We start from the raw sequence: 20768 nt of genomic DNA, 5'->3' as shown, positions 1-20768 counted from the left end.
ATATATCATCTTTGCCTATTACACAAACAAACTCCCAATAAATAAAAAGCACAATACAAAGTTGGCTTTGATATTAGAGAATGCAGCAGAAGAATATTTCCTGGTTTTATTAAAGAGACTGCCCATGCAGCTTGACGTTAACTTTGTTTTTGTTTTTTTCAATCTGTTGCTTTAGCAACGCAGCTTAATTACCAGTAGCATTGTGAAGAACTGGGCTGAGTGACAGGGACACAGGTAAAGGGAAAATAAATCCCGCCTTCCCCCCTTGGCCTCAGGCACTTGGGTTTGGACCCTGATTGGCCAGTCCTGACTGTTGTGGGTATTTAGCGGCCGCTGCTGTCAGCCTTTTAGGTCCTGATAGGCTGGTCTTGCTCGAGAGGTAGGTGTAGCGGGGGGCTCAATCAGGAAGATGAAATGTATTGACTTCCACGTGCTGACAACCAACTGCATAATTTCTCTTTTTTTTGAGTCTGTGCTGTGTGGATTAAAGAATCCCTCTGAACATTCAACTTGCTGTCCCCCCCCCACCCCTTTTTTCTTTTTTTTTTTCTTTTTTTTTTACATTTCACTTCCCTGAGTGAGCCCCCTGGATCTGGCCCAGAGAAGAGACAGTCAAAAGCAAGGCTTCTGCGGTGACTGTACGAGGCTTGGCTCACCGACATTAACAGATCTACACAAACGGAGTGAAAGAGACACGGGAAGAGAGGCAACAGCGAGAACATGTGGGATATTTTCACAAGCCTTTCACCCAATATCCCCCTCCGGGAGTGCTGCGAGACAGATGTCAAACATACATCTGCTACTGTTAAGTCCTGTGGTAGGGAATTGTAGTTTCTTTTTTTATATTCATGTATTTCTGCTATTTTACTTTTTTTCACGTTTGTAGTTCTGTGTGTGTGTGCTGAGTGCACAACTCTGATAGCTGATGCCCCTGAGAGAGTGAGACAGCAGAGAGACCAGACCGAGAAGGATGCGAGTGTGGAGGATGAGGAAGCAGTGAGAGAAAAGGGGACACAGGAGGAAGGAAAAGAGAGGAAATGATGCAAAAACATCACACAGCAACAAGAGAAAGAAGAGGAGAAAGAAGAAAGGTGAGGAAAAAGCAGAATGATGAGATTAAAGAAAGTAATTAAAGGAAAAGGTTTCTGGGAAGCCGACCTGTTAGTCAACTCACCAGTTGAGAGAAGACAACGGACACACCATGTGCTTATTTACTGACGCTAACAAGCTAAGTTGCTACCAGTGATATCAAATGAAAAATTATCTCAACAGTGACAAAATAAGAACCTGAAGCAGCACTAAAGCTACAAAGTAAAACATCTAAAATTGGATGGAAATAAATAGTACAAATTAACACAAAATGCGGTGTTAAGACTGTAACCTGAAAAAGTTGCAGAAATAAACCTGGCAGGGTCAATTACAGTGAGTTAGTGACTATCCCTCGCCATAGCGTGTGCTAATGTATTAGCACAGACCACTGGAAAGAATAAATCTACCAGGAACACAGATTTCTCTGCTGCCAATATTCTCATCACTGAACTACAAAGTTGATCAACAGGCGGATCTCCCGAAGACTCTGCATATTCATTTAAAGAAAAAAAAACAACAGCAACCAAAAAACAAAAGAGCATCTGCCGTCATGTCTTCTCCTGCCCTGCGATGCCCACGGCCTTCTCAGCTAGCCGTGAAGGCTTCTGTGCCCCCGAGGCGTGTGTGTCAACGTGTGCGTGCTGCAGCGCCAAGAAGGGGTTGGCGGTGATGGCGCCTTGGCCCTGACTCTGGGCGCCGGGCAGCAGGTTGTTGATGGGCAGCTGAGCGGAGGAGAGCGGGATGGAGGGAATCTGGGCAGAGGAGGAAAGGGACTGCAGCTGCTGGAGGTCCTGCTGCTGCTGCATCAGATGGTAGAGCAACACCTGCTGCTGCTCCTGGGGGAGAGACGGAGGGAGGGGAGGAAGCAAAGAGGGGAGACAGGAGGAAATACGGAGGAAAAAGGAAATTAGAATAACGTGAAAGTTTCAGACAAGAAAAGAAAAAGAAGGGTTAATAAGCTTGATGATTTAGGCCTTTATCCAAAGGAAAATTGTAGCTCAATGTCTTTGTGTGTGTTTAACTGTATGTGATAGTGGTGATGACAGTAAGTAGTTGCAAGCCTACTAGTGTGTGTGTGTCGTACCGCTGATGGCTGTGAGGACAGCAGCTGCTGGAGCTGATGCTGATGCAGGAGGAGTCTGTGCTGCTCAGAGCGCAGGCCGAGCCGTGCAGCGCTGACGAGTCAAAACACAACTCAGTCAGACACAAGAAATAAACACAATAAACACTCTGTCCTCACGCTATCAGCTTTTAGCACGACACATGTTGATACACAAGTTCAAATGACACCGAGGAGACAACCAGCAACTACTGACGGCAACACAACGCAACGTGCATGAATTGGCCCTAAAGAACAAGCATCTTATATGTGTTGCTATTCAAACATTGTTATTCTTAAACATCAAGAAAATGTTTCTTTTTTTCATTTGCTGAAAAGCAAGAAAAAGCGATATTGCTAAAAGGAGATATGAATTCCACACACACACAAAACATGAGGTATAACAACATCTTAAAGTCTCTTTTGATAGACTTCGGGGACATGAAGGAAACAGAGCTACAGGTTGTTGCGATGCTGAACCGACTTCTGTCTCACCTGTTCTTACTAGTTGCTGAGCTGCTAGAATCCAACACGCAAGCAAAAGGAAACAAAAAAGGAGAGGATGCAATAAAGTTCACATTCGAACATCTTAGGAAACCAAGAAGTGAGGCCGCCAGACATTAGTTTATGATTTTGATTTATGATTCTTGTGTTTTAAGATGTGACGAAGTGACAGAGGGGCTGAAATCTCAACATGAGGCAACTGGGACACATTTGGAGGCCTTTATTCCACTGAGAGTAAACTGTTTTGAATGAACTAATTTGTTGGAGTGGGTTATATGACATCACGTGTAATGATGTTATCATCAATGTGCCCCATGAAACGCCACTTAGCATTACTGAGCATAACTTTGCACTCGCTCCTGTCAGTCAGCTTTCTTAACTCTGAAAAGGATATCAGAAAAATACATCAGGATGATACAAGCAGCCGTACCTATTATTAATGGGCAGTGTGACGCCCGTAGCTGCTCCTGTAGTGTGGGTGTGAGGGCTGGCGGTGCCCGCCGGCGTCTGGATCACCCCGTTCAGCGCCCCGACAATTCCCCCCATGCCCAGCGTGCTCCCTGCACCCAGAGCGCCCATCAGCCCCGCCACCCCGCCCAGACCGGCTGGAGCCGTCCCCACAGCAGCAATGCCGTTCAGCTGCGGCTGGGGCGGGCTCTGGGAGACGGAGGGAGGGGTGGAGAGAGATGAGGTGGAGCCACTACTGCTGTGGCCGCCACATGACGCACTGTCCTGAGAGAGACAATGGGCGAGAAAGACACCATTAATGACAAGTCTTCCATTTGATGATATGTGATGGTGTACCCTCATCACTAAATGTAAATTGACCACTGCAGTTCACCTAATTTACCAAGTAACAAGGTGTAAAATCATGACATGACTCATATAACTACACCTCATGACTGATGCTTGCTTCACTGAACCGTAGCTTCAGTTATTACGTTAATAATAAGTCACTGCACTGTCCTGTAGTCTAGCACTTCCACTGATACAGGACTCAAACTGACTCTCATGTGTCGGGTGTTTGTTCTTACCTGAGCTGCCACAGGTAAAGATGAGTCAGTGGCTCCTTTCATATCTGCAACAACAATTACGGCAGGTTTAGATTCCCTCTGTGTCTATGTATATATGCATTAGGGCTGCAACTATTGATTATTGTCATCGATTCATTTAATCGATGACTCTGCTGATTATTTTTTCAGTTAATCAATAATTGTTTAGTCAATAAAATGTAAAATAAATAGTAAAAATGTCCATCCTGAGTTCTGGACGTCTTCAATGTCTTGTTTTGTAAGATATTCAATTTAAAATGATATAAAAACGAAGCTGCAATTATCAAATAAACATGTTGCCAACTAGAACTGCCAATTACTTTACCAAGGCTCTTTATTTCACTGTAAAACATTAATTCTGTGTGTGTGTGTGTGTGTGTGGGTGTGTACCCGAGGAGGCTGTGGTGGGGGTGAAAGGCACTGATAGCTGAGCGCTGAGAAGCTGCAGTCTCTCTTTCTTCATGGTCAGAGTTTTAATCTGCTCCTCCAGCTTCCTGTTCTCCTCCTGCAGCTGGTGGAGGGACTTCAACATGCCCACCACTGAAAGAGGGAGGGACAAAACTGATTGATTCCATTGATAGATCAGAGTATTTGAGTGGTAAAAAATATTTTGTAAAAGTTTTAAATGTACTGCTGTCCTGTGTGACATAAACAATACAAATAATCCTCCTTTTTTTTCTTTTTTTTTTAACCTTCATTATCGATGTAATGTTTTGTACCTTTGGGATGAAGCTGTGTTGAGTGATCTTTTCACAAACAATGCTCTGACTTTCTCAAAGGCCACTCCTTCCTTAAGGCAAAACCTCAGTGAGTGATTAGACAGATATACTCCACAGAGAGGTCAGAGGTCAAGATCAGCTACAGAACAGTGACCCTGGTGCCTGTGCAGACTCAGCCTAGAGCTCAAGGACAACTCTGTGAGTAGGAGGATTTGCCAACACAGAAACTTAAACCTGACTTGTCCAGATGAAGGACGGCCTTTCTAACAACTACACCTCCTTCCCCTTTTCATTTACACTTTATAGATCCCTGAAGGGATGTTCAGATAGGCAGATAACTGACAGAGATCGACAGATGCTACAATAACAGATAAAGTGACTGAAAAGAGGGAGCCACTGTGCAAAAGGCAACAGCTGGAAGGGAAAAGGGCGATGGATCAATTGATAGGAGGAGGAGAAATGGGGCAAAAAGGGAAAAGGTGGAAATAATGATGAGCCGGCCTGAGTGTAGGGTTGAATATCGATCCTCAATACTGTTTTGGTGTGTGACCGAAAGCCAGCACAGATTTGTAATCTTCTTTAATCAGATTGTTCGTGTTTTTCATTATTTTATGACTGCTTATATTTTGACACATTTTACAATTGATTTAATTTGGTTTATTGACAACATTATAATATATTCATAAAGAAAATAGCACATCAGACTTAGTCACGGACAGAACAATAAGTCTCTGACTTATTTCCATCATTGTCCCTGATGTTTTCACAGTCTGCCATATTTCATTATCATTATGAAATATTAAAAAAGAGGAACTAAAAAACTCACAACAGGAAACTGAGCTTTTTTTTTTGGAGAACTTTGTCTATTTTTATTAAATTAAAAAAAGGTTACATTCCTCAGAGTAAGATATCGAAATAAAGAAAGTATTGTTTTGATATCTGAACAGAGTCAGGAATTGTATCACCACTAGAATATAAATATCTGTGTGTGTGTGAGCGCATTCTTGTGTGTCTTCAGGTATGTTTTATGTGTGTGTGCGTGTGTGTGTCCTCTCACCGTCTCCCTGCGCTCCCTGCTGCAGCAGGAAGCTCTGCCCTTCGTTCCACTGCCTCTCCAGGAGCTGCTCTATGCTGGTGGCCACCGGGGGCAACGCCTCCCCGCCACCTCCCCCCGCCCCTAGCAACCCTGGCCCCGGCAACGACCCAGAGGAGTCATAGCGGATCTGCAGGCCACCAATGGGAGAGCTGAATGAAGGGAGAGAGAGACAGGGAGAGAGAGAGAGCATGGATAGAAAAGGAGAGATAGAGAGGTCAATGGGGAGATTAACGACCCAACATAAACGTCAGACAAACATAGACACTGCTGGCTATAAAACTACATCAATTTGTTGTTACAGTGGCCTCTAATGAAAAGGGGCCAGGCTTTCTGTCTGTGTGTGAGAGACAGACAGAGAGAAAGAGAGGGAGAGAGAGGAAGAGACAGGACATGCAAGAGAGAGAGAGACAGAAAGAGGGAAGTGGACTGTCTTGATGCGATAAATCTTGGTGTGTGTGTATGTGCGGAGACAATCTGTTGAGTGTGAAAGAGGGGAAATGAGGGACAGCAGGAAAGAGTAAAAAAGACAGAAAGAGGTGCGCAATGTGGGGTAGAAGTGGAAAAAAGGGGAGTAATGGCAAGATTTTCCACTTTTGAATCAATGTGTCATTGTCACAGCATTATCCAAAACATTTGTCTTTGGATGTAAAAAATGCATTAACTATATTTATATTAAGACATTAAATTAACAAAAAAAGGTATTTAAAATGACAAATGTGTTACTTTAACATCTTCTGTCTATTTCAATATTTTCTCTTAAAATTAAAGGCCACCCTTTCCCATACAAAGTATCTCCCCCAAATGCAAATGCATGAAATAATACAGGGGCAGTGTAAAAATAAATAACTGAATTAATGAAAGTTGTAACCAACCTCATCAAGGGAAGTTATCCATCCCACAAAGAAGTGGAAACAAACAAAAATGGATTTGTATCATCAACATTCCCATCCTGAAAGATCCATGCAAATATTCCCAAATGAAGGAGATGCAGAACAACATCAGACTGTCCTTCCATGTGTGATTAAACCAGGAAGAAAAAAAAAAATATAACTGGAGTTGAAGGATGGTTACCACCTTCAAAAACACAAGTTATCGTTGGCTGAGAGAGCGAGGATTGCCTGTAGGGGTAAGAGCAAAAGGGAGAGTGTGCATGTGTGTGTGAGAGGAAGAGAGAGGAGACGAGGGGCCAGCGGAGGGAAAAGCAGAGAGGGGGATGGGTGAAGGGGGGGGGCATTGAGGAATGTAAATGATGTGGGATGGGTGGGGGGGCATCTGTGTGTGTGTGTGTGTGTGTGTGTGTACTCACCGCGGGGTGGTCTTGGGAGAAGCTCTTATGGAGAAGCCCTGAGCTCCGATGCCGCTGCTGCCGTCTCCCACCTCCTGATCTACACACACACGAAAAATCAATTGCACATCTAACACCAAGTCCGCACTAAGCCGGCTGAAGTTGAAAACACTTTGTGTTAAAACAACGTGCAAACACACATCTTTTGTAAAAACAAACATCTAAACAATATGATAACAGCTAAATCTCTTATTCTTTCTGTTTTGGTGGGTAAACAACAAATCATCTGGTAAGAAGTGACACCAACAGCCTGGTTATTCTAAACTGGTTAAACCTCTGCTCTCTGTGTTTCATTTACATGTTTTACCCGTTTCTGCTGTCAAATAACAAAACACAGTCATCTGATTGTGCCTTATAAATATTACCTGTTAACAAGCCGATCAGCAGCTCCTGTGCGATTTTTGCCGAGACAAAATAAATATAAATACAGCTTAATGAATCGAGTGACTGTCTGTATTGGCATTGGAAATGAGTGATCATAGAGAGGGTGTTTTCTTAACCCTAATGATCTTTTTGTTTTATAAGCTTGATGCTTCATGACATTTACCAACTATATGAGAATTTCTTATAAACATGACTTTGAATTGATGACTCCAGCTGTAAAACATAGTGAAATACAATGGATTTTCACATCCTCTGTATCTGTGATTGGTGTTGACAGCACATTTACGCAGCACTAGCACTGCCAAATTCACTGTCCATTCATATGTCCATTAAGATTTCTTTTATAGCAGTTTTATAAGACTCAGGTCTAATTAACATACATGTAAGTCACATACTGCACTTGTCTGAATAACTTTTTTGGCAAACAAAAGGAATATATCATTCATGTATCGTTCATGCAGTATTTAAAAACTTTGTTGCATTCGTTGATTTACACATACAAAAGTGGGGTCTGTGGCACACAAACAATGAGGAAGTAAGGGTCAACTTTGCTGCCACTCAGGCCCTGACCAGGCTTACAGTACATCATTTTCCAAAAACTCTGTCCTCATCCCCACTAAAACGCATTGCTGTTGTGTTCAGATTTATCCACCGTGGAGACGGAGCGCCTTTCATTTTCAAATTTAGCCGGCTCAGTGTGGACGTATTATAATACTTGTGTCTCTGCAACCTACAAAACTTTGTCTCTCTTCCTTTGTATCTCTTTCTCACACGAGCCTTCATTCAAACTGTATGTGCATGTCTCTCTCTCTCTCCCTCCCTCTACCTTCTGTGAGTGTCTCTCTAACTCCTCCCTCTGGGCCCGTGGCCAGACGCTTCTTTTCATTTTCCTTAGTCGGAGTAATGAATCACACATGCACACACATGCAAACGCACACGTTTGCATTTACACACTCACACAAACTCCCCTCTACTTAAGACAGTCAATCCCAGCTTTTACCCCTACCAGGTCACCACTCTAGTCCCTCGCTTGCCTTCTTTTTCAAGTCCTTTTTCTCTCGTAACCCTCTCCCTCCAGACACTCAAAAGCAAAGAGCAACCGCTGCCAAAGTAAACAGGCTACATGCATACAAACACGCGCACACCTTGCACGTTTGTGCTCACATGACCCTTACTAGTTCACAAACAGAGCTTCACGCTTGTGTAGCTGCACACACGTGCTGTACAAGACTGTGAGCATAACTTCATGGTGAGGAAGTTATACAAGGACATGTTAACAGAGGTTCATTACAATCATTTCTATTATTGATGATAATGATAAGTCAATCAACTGTTTTGATAAACAATCAATAATTTCAGTCACCTTCAAGTCAAAAATTCTCTGGTTTCAGCTTCTTAAATGGGCTTTGTTGCTTTTTGCTGCTCTATAATCACTGAACTGAATAGATTTGGCTGTTGGACAAATCAAGACATTTGAAGAGGTTACCTAGGGACCTGACAAATCATATAAGGCATATTTTGCTATTTTCTGACATTTTACAGAAAAAAAAATGGTCAACCGATTGATCGGGAAAGTAATTGCCAGATTAACTGATAATGTATGATATAATGATATTGATATTAAAGATATTAATATACACTGATATAAAACAGAGAAAAGCAAACAATCCTCATTTCTGAGAAGCTGTAATCAGAAAGTGTGGGACATTTGTGCTTGAAAAATCGCTAATAAATATAAAATCTAATATCAAATAATTGATTAATATGCTTGTTTTTCCATGTTAATGTACACATCTAAAATTCTACTTGGTGAATTAAATCTAATATTTTTCCAATATAAAATCTAATATTTTTCTGATAAAGTCACCACTATGGTGTGACAATTTGTTTCCAATACCACCAAACTTTTTTTCATGAATTATACAAAGCCTGCTTGTGTCTGTCTCATGTCTTTCTGTTGCGCACACGCACACGCACACACACACACACACACACACACACACACACACCCAGTGGCCCCCTGTCATTCAGGCTGATTAGTGAGTTGACCTGCAGGTCAGGGTGGATCTGGCTCTGATGACTGCTGACCGGCAGCAGGAACTACCTACCTTCCTCCTCCTCGCACTTAACGCTCTCTCCTCCTCCTCCTCTCCCTTCTTTTCTCTTGCTTCTCTCCTCTCTGTTCAACCAGATGTCTTCTATCAGGAAGTGGCTACTCTGATTACTAAAGCCACGTCTTACTCCTTTCATCAGCTCTTCTGCTCTGGACAGACAACAAACCACCTCTTTTCTCCAGCAGGAGCTTCTGCTCCTCTATCACACCACTACCTCAACACAACCCTCCTCTTCCTCTTACACTGGCCACAGCTTAGAGGAGACTTCTATGTTTTACGTGTAAATTATATATGTGTGAGCTGATGTGCTGTATTTGTTTGTGTGGGAGACACAGAGAGAAAAGATGGGGGGGGGGGGGGGGGTCACGCCATGTTACTGGAGCTGAGTGGGAGGAGCTTGAAAATATCACGAGCGCTGACCCTTGACCTCTCTGTGGGGCCAAGGGGGCGTGACCTATCCATTATCTCCCTCTCTTTCTCTCTGACACACACGCATACTTTTGTCACACACACAGCCACATAAGGTAAGTTGCCGTACCTGCTGGTGAGGCCTCGGACTGGGCGATGAGTGCTGCCATGGCTGAGTTGGGGTTCAGCCTGTTACCGAACATGTGGGAGGGAGCGAGGTTGAAGACTGAACCTGGCAGGCCGGTCACCTGTAGACAGAGGCACAGATACAGACCAGGATAAGCCACAAGAAGCCATGTTTCACAGTGATTTAAATCTTAGTTATAATCACTTAATGAGCAGTTTCTTTTGAGATGATTTCTTAGGCTTTTTCGCCTTTATTGGATAGCTGATATTATAGAAAGAGAGGAAACAAAGGACTATGACATGCAACAAATGTCCCCCACAATGCAGTTATGTGCTATGTGTCTTAGCTGCTTGGCTATCAGGATGCCACACGGGAAGCTATTAAATCTTGAGAAATAAACATCATGCGATGTATTAAGTGGCAAACTGCTTTTATAAAATAGTGGAAATATACATGTGCATTCAAACGAACAAACAAAAACCTAGACATTTTCATTACATACACATGATTTTAGGGCAACAATTGGCAACTGATTGTTTTCATGAATTATTTTAATGGCTCATACTCATTACATATTAATCTGACAATTATTTTCTAAATTTATTAATTAATAGTTTAGTGTACAAAATATCACAAAATGGTGAAAAATGCCCATTACAATTTTACAGAGCCCGAAAGTGCAATTGAATTTACAACGATAAAGAGAAGAACAAAAAGAAAATTCTGAAACCAGCAAATTAAGAGTTAGTAACGTTTAATTGATTATCAAAAGTGTTTTATTTCTGTTAATTTTGTGTCTGTTGTTTTAGCAATATATATTACTTTTAAAAGTAATTCTTGAATAGTAGCAAAACAATGTCATCTATTTGTTGCATAGTCATGTGTGTTTCTTTGATGTGTATTTTACAGTGCCAGTCGGCTTTAAGTGTGTACTTTATTTGTACTACATGTTTTTGGAGGTCTGACTGGCATGTTATTACACATTTAATGAGCCCAAAGCTGAGAATCGATCTGATTTGAGAATTTCAATACTCTGCTCTCTACTATTGATTCTGCTTTGTCACAAAGCATTTACATATTATTTCATGCCAGTGAAACTTATTTGAATAGAGGAAAATAAATGTCTGAATGTGGATTTGACAAAGCTTTACTATCTTTTCACGTACAAAAAAAACAACGAAATATTATGGATCCACAGCTCATTATTCTGTTACACACACGGGGCTCAGAGTGCCTCGACACCCTGACAGTACACTGACATGCTGACAAAGTGTTTCTGATGCATAGAGTTTAATCCAATTAAGGCATTTCCCAAATAAGGACCGTGGAGTGAAGGGTGGGGTGGGGTTAGAGGGAGGAGAGCGAGGGTGGAGCATCAGGAGGGGAATCAGGTTTATTTAAAACAACAAAATGGCTGACTGCTTTGGTTGGTGAAGAGTACAAGAAAAAACTACGACCACCTGTCGAAACACAATTTTATAGGGATAGATGAGATGAATAGTCTGGTTTCCTACACTTCTGCAGTTGGACTGAGGAGAGTTCTGATCAGCATTAAAACTGAGAAAAAAATGTTTTTGTGAATGAGCAGAAAACAGAAAAATGTTTTGAAAATCAATGACCCGAATACCAAAATATCAAAAAACAAAACAAAACATCAGTGTGAAGCTTTGCCTGCCTTTCTGCCCCAATTATTGCTTGTGAAGACGGTCTTAACCATTTGCTGAAAATTAGGGTGCACCCTGGGAAAAAAACTAGAAAGCCATAATCTCCTATTACAAATTCACAGAAATAGTTTGTATAAAGTAATAAAATCTGGAAAACATCCTGGAAATTCCCACCACTATTAGATTTTACATTTGAAGAAAGAACCTGTACCTTCCATCCATTTTTCCTCCTCACTGAAATGACTCCTCTCTAGACCCCCGCCCCCCCTCCTCCCCTCTTCCTCTTCCTCCTCCCCCTCCTCCTCCTCCTCCTCCCCTCAGTGCCATAATCCTGCCCCCTTTCCCATCAACATTCATTTTTCATTTTCATTCATTTTTCATTCAAAGTCTCTCTCGCACTCCCTTTCTCTGTCCTGGGCTGATGGCCAATAACAGTAGGCCGGGAGTCTGCTAGCAGACTGAAAATAGCAAATGGTCTCTGTCACTCACACACACACACACACACACACACACACACACACATATTCACTGAGGGAAGCCTGTTGTTGGCGTCTTTCTATAGTTGCGTAATTTCTGCAGCCTCAATTCGGAGTGTGTGTGTGTGTGTGTGTATGTGTGTGTCCCAGATGCCCAGAGCCGTGCAACACACACATTTTTAACAATATAGAGCGAAGGGAAAAAAAAATTTCTTTCTCTATTAAAGTCTTCCTCACTCTGGCTTTCCGCTGTTCTCTTTCCGTCTATTTTGACTCACACACACGGCCACAGCACAAACTCGTCTATACATGCTGCAAACAGGCGTGATATCCTGTGCTTTCCTGGGCCTCCCGACCTCTATAATGTGCGCTGAACAGAGAGGAGTGGGGCAAGATGAAGGCCAGGCCGGCGAATTCAAGCCATGAGTGCAACCCCCCCCCCCCACCCAAATGGGGACACACACACACACACACAGGCCCAATCCCTCCCTCCCTCCCTCCATCTATCCCTCCATCCCTACTGTGGTGCTTGTCAGATGTCATTACATCACAAGACAACGGAGGGAGAAGAAGAGAAATGGATGGGGACAGAGAGAAGGAAGGTCGAGGGTGTGAGAAAGTGTGTGGGTGTGAGAAAGTGTGTGTGTGTGTGTGTGTGTGTGTGTGTGTGTGTGTGTGTGTGTGTAAAAGAGAAAGAGAGGTGGTAAGTGGACACGGGGGAAAAAAATGGAGTTGGGTGGACAGAGACAGAGCGTGGTCTTTGGGGAGGTTTTGAAAGGACGGACACTGGGGTCAGTGATTGAAGATTAGTTTTTTATTTTCTTTTTGGGAGAAGGGGGCAGTGATTACTGCAGGGGGTTGAGCTGATCAAATTCGAGTCAATGCCCTCACTTTTGAATATAAGCGTATTTAAGCCAATGGGACACACTAAAAACTATTACACTAAAAGTTTGAAAATCACCTTGATTCATTTTGATCTGGATAAACCTGCTAAACTGTTGCTTCAACATCAGAGGTTTAAATGGGAATACGTTTAAAATGGTATAAAAAAAAAAACAACTGTTAAAATTATCTTATGGCCATTAAAAATTCCCAAACATTTCAAATAAATACAAGAAAGGAGGGATTTTCCTGGATTCACCTTCTGACCTAACGCATTGTGAATGACTGCTTTTCCCAAAGTGTTTTTTCCCCCCGCTGTTCTCCACATTAAGGGACATGATGGAAATCATAATAGTGAGTGCGTATTACAATATCACATAGCCTAGGTGGTTTTTCCAGATACTGGACACTGAATTTCTTCTTCTGGATGGTTTTCCAATATTTCCATGTGTGTTATCTTTCTGAATTCCTGTACATTTACAGCAATAATGATGCATCACTTAATATTATAATACAGACCATGCTCACTAAGGTCAATGGTTATTAAATTAGGCAAGCGAATCACAGAAAAAAAACAAAAAAATATATTTTTGTGCTCTACATAAACCACAAAAACACAATCCAGACAAGGTCAGGACACACACATTTCACACATAATTAACATGCAGTGGATTAATAATAGTGCTGAGAGATTGATGCTGAAGACGTTTAATTAGTGTGCTTTGGTTTATTTGTGTTCCCACAGTTTATCTGCACTTCAGCTCAAAGATGCGAGAGATGTGGGTGAATTGACAGATGCAGAGGCTGCTGAATGAAGAGAGGGTGTGCATGTGTGTGTGAGAGAGAGAAAAAGAGCGAGAGATGGTGTGTGTTTAATGAGCATCTATTTTCATGAATGCGAGACTGAGAAGGGCATTTTAGCACAGGGAGTTTTTAGCACAGGTTGTGTATTTGGACTCACGTGCGTGGAGGCTGTGCTGGTTAGCGGTGCAGTGGCAGTGAATGGAGAGGGAGGGGCTAGTGAAGGCGTGGGCTGCTGTTGTTGTGACAACTCAGAGCTGGCTCCGCCCACAGCGACAGCTACTGTCCCCGATGATGACCCATCCGCACCAGAGAAAACACCTGTGGAGAAATCAGAGATAACAGACATAAGCAGTTATATTAATGCAAAACTATTCAACTATTCAAATAATTCTAAGAGGAATATTGTTTGACAGTTGATGCTACAGTGACTATAATCATCATAGTATGAAAAGCACAGGTGTAAATAATAAAATGAATGATGGCTGAATTCCATTTAGCTTCAGTTTCGGGGTTCTGGTATTGTGGCACTGAGCCACAGTTATTATGTTATGTTATCAGTAACACCTCTGCTTTTGCTTTTGTCATTTAAAACTATTGCAACCACAGCGGTGAAATATCTGTTTTCTCCATTATCTGTGTTTCTTGGGTCTTTTCACAATGAAAGTATAGCGGTAGTAGTTGCATAGTGCGCATGCGCCGACTGTGCATGCAGCCTGTTACAACCGCTCCTGTTTGTTTTCTTTCTTATTTATTCTCTATTTATACCAGTGCAATACACACACATATATATATATATATACATACATACATAGTTATTGTATATATTTTTTCCACTTAAATATTGTAAATGTATATATTTTATACATTTTTTATCGTATATTGTACATACTTCTCATTTCTAACTCTATGCTACTTTTTCTATTCTTGAATGGGAGCACCTGTAACTTGTCTAATTACTAAAATTATGTTTTAAACAAGGTGCAGATCTGTTGACTTTAACCAATTCAATGCATGATTAATAAAATTAACAAATGTGATGCATGATTACCTACGTAGGCCTGCCTGAGTATGCAGTCATATAATTTGGTTTCTTTATGATCGTAAAAACTCCAACTATAATAATAAACAGAAACACACACTGAGCTGGTGACCCAAAGTGGCAGAAATCTGATGACACAAATCATTCACGCTAAGCTTTAACAAATTGGGACAGAAGAGAGGGGAGGAAACATTTTCTCCCTCCATATGTGTGCTTTGTACTAACTCAGACAAAATACACAATTTTATTCAGCTAATTAACAATCCTGAATACTATCTTGCAAAATATATTTGTTATAAATCACGTAACCAAACATATTACTCCATTTTCACACACCCATACGCATGCTCCATTCTCTTATCTCTTTGCTCTCTCCCTCTCTCTCTCCCCCTCCCTCCCACTAACCAGGGATAAGCCCTGCCCCTGCCCCCCTTTGACCCCAGCAGAGGAGGGGTGGGGGGCCCCTCAGCCCCACAAAAGCCTGAATGGCTCAGGGCAGCACACATTCACTGGGGGAACAAGAGATCTTTGTGCCAGGAGGGGAGGGGTGGAGGGAGAGAGAGGGCGAGCAAGAGAGAGAGAGAGATACGAACACTACAAGGGCCTACATACTATTTATAACGCTTTGTAATATGCACCAGAAAAATTGATACCCAAAGCAGGGCTGCCGTGACTCAGGGGGCACAAGCTCCTGCAAGATTTTCAGCAGCTGGATTAGAGGCCAAACCAACAGTTTACCAGAGTTTAGCTCATGCCATTGATGAAACGAGTTCCACACAAAGGTGCAAAAGCAGCGACCGTAAAAGCAGAAAAATACAGGTTAATTTAATTCATATTGACTTTATTATGTAACAATACAGAGGTTATTTAAAATGGTCCAGAATGTTGTATTTTTAATGCTCCGCGAGGAATGTTTGACTTAATTTCATGTTTTCATTTATTTTCCTGAATTAAACAACCAAACTAAACAGCTTGTGCTTTTCTGATTTTTTAAGCAAGCAGGAAATAAAAGTTGAAGCTAAAATGTTAACGCCATTTCTCAACAAATGTGTAAATTGGTTATACTTTAATTTAAAGTTTAACTGTATTATATTTATATTTCTCATTTATTTTAAATATTTCTACTTTTAGGCGTGAACCTTCTCGCTCCAAATCTAGTGATTCTCAGGTTTTAACTGAAAAGCAGGATTATGTGCTCCACTCGAAAATTCTGCAACCCCTGCATTAATAAAGCTTATTCTAAAAAATTAAATAAACTGAAAAATGTGTATAATCAAGTTAACAACAAGGCTGGTTTTCATAGTTACTGAAGACTATTTTGGAAGTGTGTTCAAACAAACTGATCATTATTTGATTACTGCTTTTGATGGGAATTAAAACTTCCCCTCAGATAAAGAAAGCAAAAAACATTCCTCCACACACACCTCTAACACAAGCCTGAGCTTGTAAAACGTACACCCTATCTGTATGATCAATAACATTAAGCCCCCGAAGCACAACTGCCTCCATTGCCTGACCTTCCTGTTCCTTTTCCCTTCCTGCTCAGTACATCTGTAAGCTTCAAAAATATCCACCTTGATTAGTTCAAGCTGGTATTATCTCCATAGGAAATCTATGTTGTCTATTTAGGGAGGGTTAAGTCCAATCTAAAAAACAAGCGCATGGCATCATACTCTGTTATTTAACAGCTGAATCAGTGTTTTGACTAGCAACTTGCTCCAAATTCAGTTTTAGAAGGAAATGTCCATGTAAGTAGGTAATGCTAAATACTGGGGCCCTGTAGAAAGACCCTGCAGACAGTCATTTAATCAGGGTTTAAACATGGAATGTGGAGACAAACACTGAGCACCATCGTGGCAACAGAAAGACATTTGTTATTCTGAGAATTTTCTACCACCAAAGCTACAACAGAAATGTATTCAAACATCACAGCAATGTGTAGAGGGAGCAAAGCCGAGAGCAGTCAATGTAACTGTGTGCGTGTGCTCGTCCATGTCAGTATGTGTGTTTGTCAGTATGCATGTCTCACAAATGTATGTAGGTTTTCCATCAAGTGATGAAGCTGTATCAGTTGCAGAATCAACAACAGTTTGGGTGGAAAACCACATTCAAGAGTCTCCATGATTATAAGCAGTGAGAAGGCAGGTAGAAACAAACCACTGTAAATTCAACTGAAAATATATATATTTTTTACCATATACTTATTCAACATAGTTTATTACTTATTTTCTAATGTACATGAAAGAGCTGTCACTTTGAAATTGTTTGTCTCCAATTTTCAGATGTGTTGTTTGTTAGAGGTTTTCTGCATGTGTGTGTGTGTGTGTGTGTGTGTGTGTGTGTGTGTGTGTTTGTTTTTCCTTCGGCTTCAAGTGCTAACTAATCTTAGTTTTGGATGAATTCCCTGTTCTCGAAAATATTTTTAAGCTAGATCCGCCAGTGCTCACAATTGTCAACTAAAAATGTAATTACATAAAAAAAAAAACCTGAAAACGTTGAAAAGTAAAATTTCACATTGCCCAAATATGTTTTTATTCATGAATCTCCAAATATTTTCTTCTAATGCAGAAATGTATTTTACTGGCACTAGAACGACACACTTCACTAATCAGGATGTAAGGGAGAAATTGCAAGTACAGGTTTCATATCTCACCAACAAGCTTAATTTGGTATTTAAATGAAATCCTGTTCAGTGAGTATTTTCTCCTTACAAATGATAATTATAATTTTACAGGGATAAGAAAAAAACACAAATAACATCACATAAATAAACAAATCAATACATGAATAAACAGCAATAAGCATCTTATGTTTTCTAGTCTCTATTCTTGTTCTTTTTTATACACACTCCCACTGGCCTGAATAAATTGATGTCCACCAAACATCTTTCCTCCCCCAGTGGGCTCTACCACCTCGTCCGTCCCATCAGTGACCCCCCTGCCGTCAAACATTAACCTAGCCAAAATCTAACCCCTTGCTCTCCCCACCCTCCAACACATATCTATCAGGCTAATTATCTATCCATCAGCACAGTGGAGTCAGCAGACAGGATGGAGGAGGGAGATAAACGCCAAGATCCTCCTCATTACTGCCCTGCATTAACCCTAAGCTAAATATTTACAGTTGGACGAAGAACACGATTCTCAGACACAGACACAGACATACATATAATGCACAGCCATACATAACCACCACTGTTTTGTTTTCCCTATCTTCTTTCACCGGCTGTGGTCACAAATGACGCCACTGCTGTAGGGAAAAGCACTAGCACCAAAAACTGAGATGGATGTGGAATCACAAACAAAATTATCCTCAACCACCACTGCTGCAAAAAATTATATTCAGAATGCAAACAGCACCAGTCCTCAGGTTTAATTCACCAACTCATGCTCAAAGCTACGACAACATATAATATCCACTAAGCACACTGTTGAAGGCATGACTGAATATCAATATTTATGGATAGACACAACTGTGCAATACATTTGAGGGCTTGCAATGATATAATCTTTTTTAATGTGTGAGACAGATAAAAGTCTCACTGCTGAATTTAAAGTTGCTTTAATAACATGTAAAATAAAATTGATAAAAGCAATATATATGTAGAGGGCATTCTCAATTAACCCCATTAAACTGGGGTTACTGATAAATGGCTGGCATAATGCTATGATGTCACTATAAAATAACTTTTAATAATTTAATATTTTTTTATTGGTTTAGGATTTTAAAGTTTATACTTACGTATATTTAAAGTATGTCCCTAGATTGAGACAGTCATACCAAGCAAACAAATGTTTTGATCAGAATCAGAGTATTTCACTAGCAACCACATCATTTTCATTCTTTTAGAGAAATATACTGCTATAAGGAAAAACAAGATATCAATACTGATTCAGTGTTCATTCATTCTATGAATGCTGCAATGAGTGGTATTGTCTAATATTTAGCATAGATTTTGAAGGTTAAGGACAAACATAATTTAACAAGAAGTACTGAAATTGATAAAATACAGTATATTAATATTTCAGAATTAGGAATAATCACAATTAGGCTCAGTAACAAACAAGAGCCTAGCGTATGTGATCAGCTGATCCTAATGATCAGGGATGGATACTGACCTGATGAGAACATCCATTTTCTTCATTTGCATTTGGGTTTGGGACTTTGCAAACACACGTACACCTTTAACTGCACAAAGCATCAACAGGTGAGACTAGGATTTGAGGAATGAGCAGAATGCAGGTAAGAGAGAGCAGCTGAGAGGCAGGAGAGAGCAACAAAAGGGTGGTAATGCTGGAAGAAAGGGGAGATGTGGGATGTGTGGGCTGTACTGAGCCATTTCCATCAGCAGAGGGGAACTCCAACGCATAAAGACAGTTGCCAAGCAACTGAACACGATGAAAAAAACCATACAGACCACTTCCACGTGTGTGAGCAAGTAACACATAGACCCGCACTCTGACACACACATACACACACGTACACAAGGCGCAAATTACAAAGGTGTGTCAAATCCTTGCCATTTGTGATTGGTAATGTTAATACTTTGCTGCACAGAAGCAATCCACAAACATGTTCTGTTTCATTCATCAGCATTTAGTGATGAACGGCAAAGAAAGCTCCACAAGTCAGGCACTGGAGGTGCAGAACAAAAAACATCTACAACAATGCCACATATGAGCCACATCCCTTTTAATCATTTTGATGACACTATTGTGAGCACCACGGGACACTACTTCATTGTCTAACAGGACATAACCGGCTGATAAATCTTGAATTATACTAGCCCGTTTCCTCATTTTAGCTGCCAACAACAATTTTATCATTTCTGGCTATTCATTTGCTTAGCTATAGCAACATTATGAAGATAATTTCCTAAATGCAGCTGACAGACAGAGGGATCTAAGAGAGTATTTCTCATCGTGAGATCTGCGAGACCTGAGCTTTAAAAAACTCTCGTCATTGTTGTGAAACCTTGTTGTGATTTGTGTGTGTTCACTTGCTGTGTCGTCCTCACCTGGCCCAGTGGTTGTGGAGCCGCTGTTACTTTGCAGACTCCCATTCCTGAGGAGCGATGGGGACTTCTGAATCCCACCGCCGACACCCATGACCCCAAGCCCCCTCTCTCCCCCTCCTCCCACTCCCAATCCACTGCTGGAAACTAAGCCCGGCCGGCCTGAGAGCGTAGAGGATGAAGAGGAAGATGGGGAGGCCGTGGAGGAGGCGGTGTTGGCTGTGGAGGAGGTGGGGAGAGTCAGGGAGGGAGCTGGCTCTGAAGGCTTCACATCCGTGGTAAAGCAAGGTCCAAATCGGTTTCGCCAGTTGCCCTTCTTTTTCTTCTTCACTCCATCTTCCCCTCCTCCTGCCGCTGCTCCTCCGATCCCCGGCCCTGAGCTGGAGGGTTGGGGCCGTTTGTAGCCAGTGGACCCACCGAGGCTTGTCGTCTCGCTAGCTGTGTGACTGTGGGAATTCTCATACAGCTTCCCGCCCACTGAAATGATAAGAAAGCAGAACTGAATATTTAAGTCTAAAGCCAGCGGTCTCTTGGTGTTTGTTGGCCTGATGTCCATCAAAGAATCTACTTTAAAAGGAAAAGCACATCCTGCGTCATCAGCTCTCTTGTAAATTAGGGCTGCAACTAATGATTACTTTCATTATTAATTTATGTGCTGATTACTTCTAACCTTACCTCTAATCTATAAGCCGTTTGGTCTATAAAATGTCAGCCGTTGAAAAAAGGCAGATCATAAATTTCCCAGAACAGAAGTTGACATAAAGGGCTTGTTTTGTCTGACCAACTGTCCAAAAACCCAAACATATTGTGTTTGCTATCAAATAGCAAATAATCACATTTTAGAAACTGAAACCAGGAAGTATTTGCTTAAAAGTAACAATTTAAGTTTGGGTTGCAGTACTTTCAAGAGACAAAGTTGATGTAGCAGAGGTTGAGATATCCGGATATTTGG

The 20768-nt window shown here is 41.3% G+C and overlaps 1 protein-coding gene across 1 annotated transcript in view; it reads right to left on the bottom strand.

Annotated features, from left to right (window-relative positions):
* Positions 1-1573: 1573 nt before the first annotated feature.
* Positions 1574-20768, bottom strand: part of mllt10 (MLLT10 histone lysine methyltransferase DOT1L cofactor) — a 41129-nt gene continuing 21934 nt past the window's right edge. Inside the window, exons 11-21 of the mRNA XM_070927969.1 lie at positions 19820-20293; positions 13921-14081; positions 9941-10058; positions 6866-6944; positions 5521-5708; positions 4135-4284; positions 3727-3770; positions 3123-3424; positions 2684-2707; positions 2174-2264; positions 1574-1925 (exon numbers count right to left, since the gene is read on the bottom strand). Of these exons, the coding sequence (XP_070784070.1) occupies positions 1638-1925; positions 2174-2264; positions 2684-2707; positions 3123-3424; positions 3727-3770; positions 4135-4284; positions 5521-5708; positions 6866-6944; positions 9941-10058; positions 13921-14081; positions 19820-20293 (1919 nt within the window). The 3' untranslated portion in view covers positions 1574-1637. The remainder of the gene's footprint in view (positions 1926-2173; positions 2265-2683; positions 2708-3122; positions 3425-3726; positions 3771-4134; positions 4285-5520; positions 5709-6865; positions 6945-9940; positions 10059-13920; positions 14082-19819; positions 20294-20768) is intronic.

The sequence above is a fragment of the Enoplosus armatus genome, chromosome 21 (genome assembly GCF_043641665.1).
Source record: "Enoplosus armatus isolate fEnoArm2 chromosome 21, fEnoArm2.hap1, whole genome shotgun sequence".
Classification (NCBI taxonomy): Eukaryota; Metazoa; Chordata; class Actinopteri; order Centrarchiformes; family Enoplosidae; genus Enoplosus; species Enoplosus armatus.
Note: the sequence above shows the minus strand (reverse complement) of the source record. Positions and strands in the feature narration are given on the sequence as shown.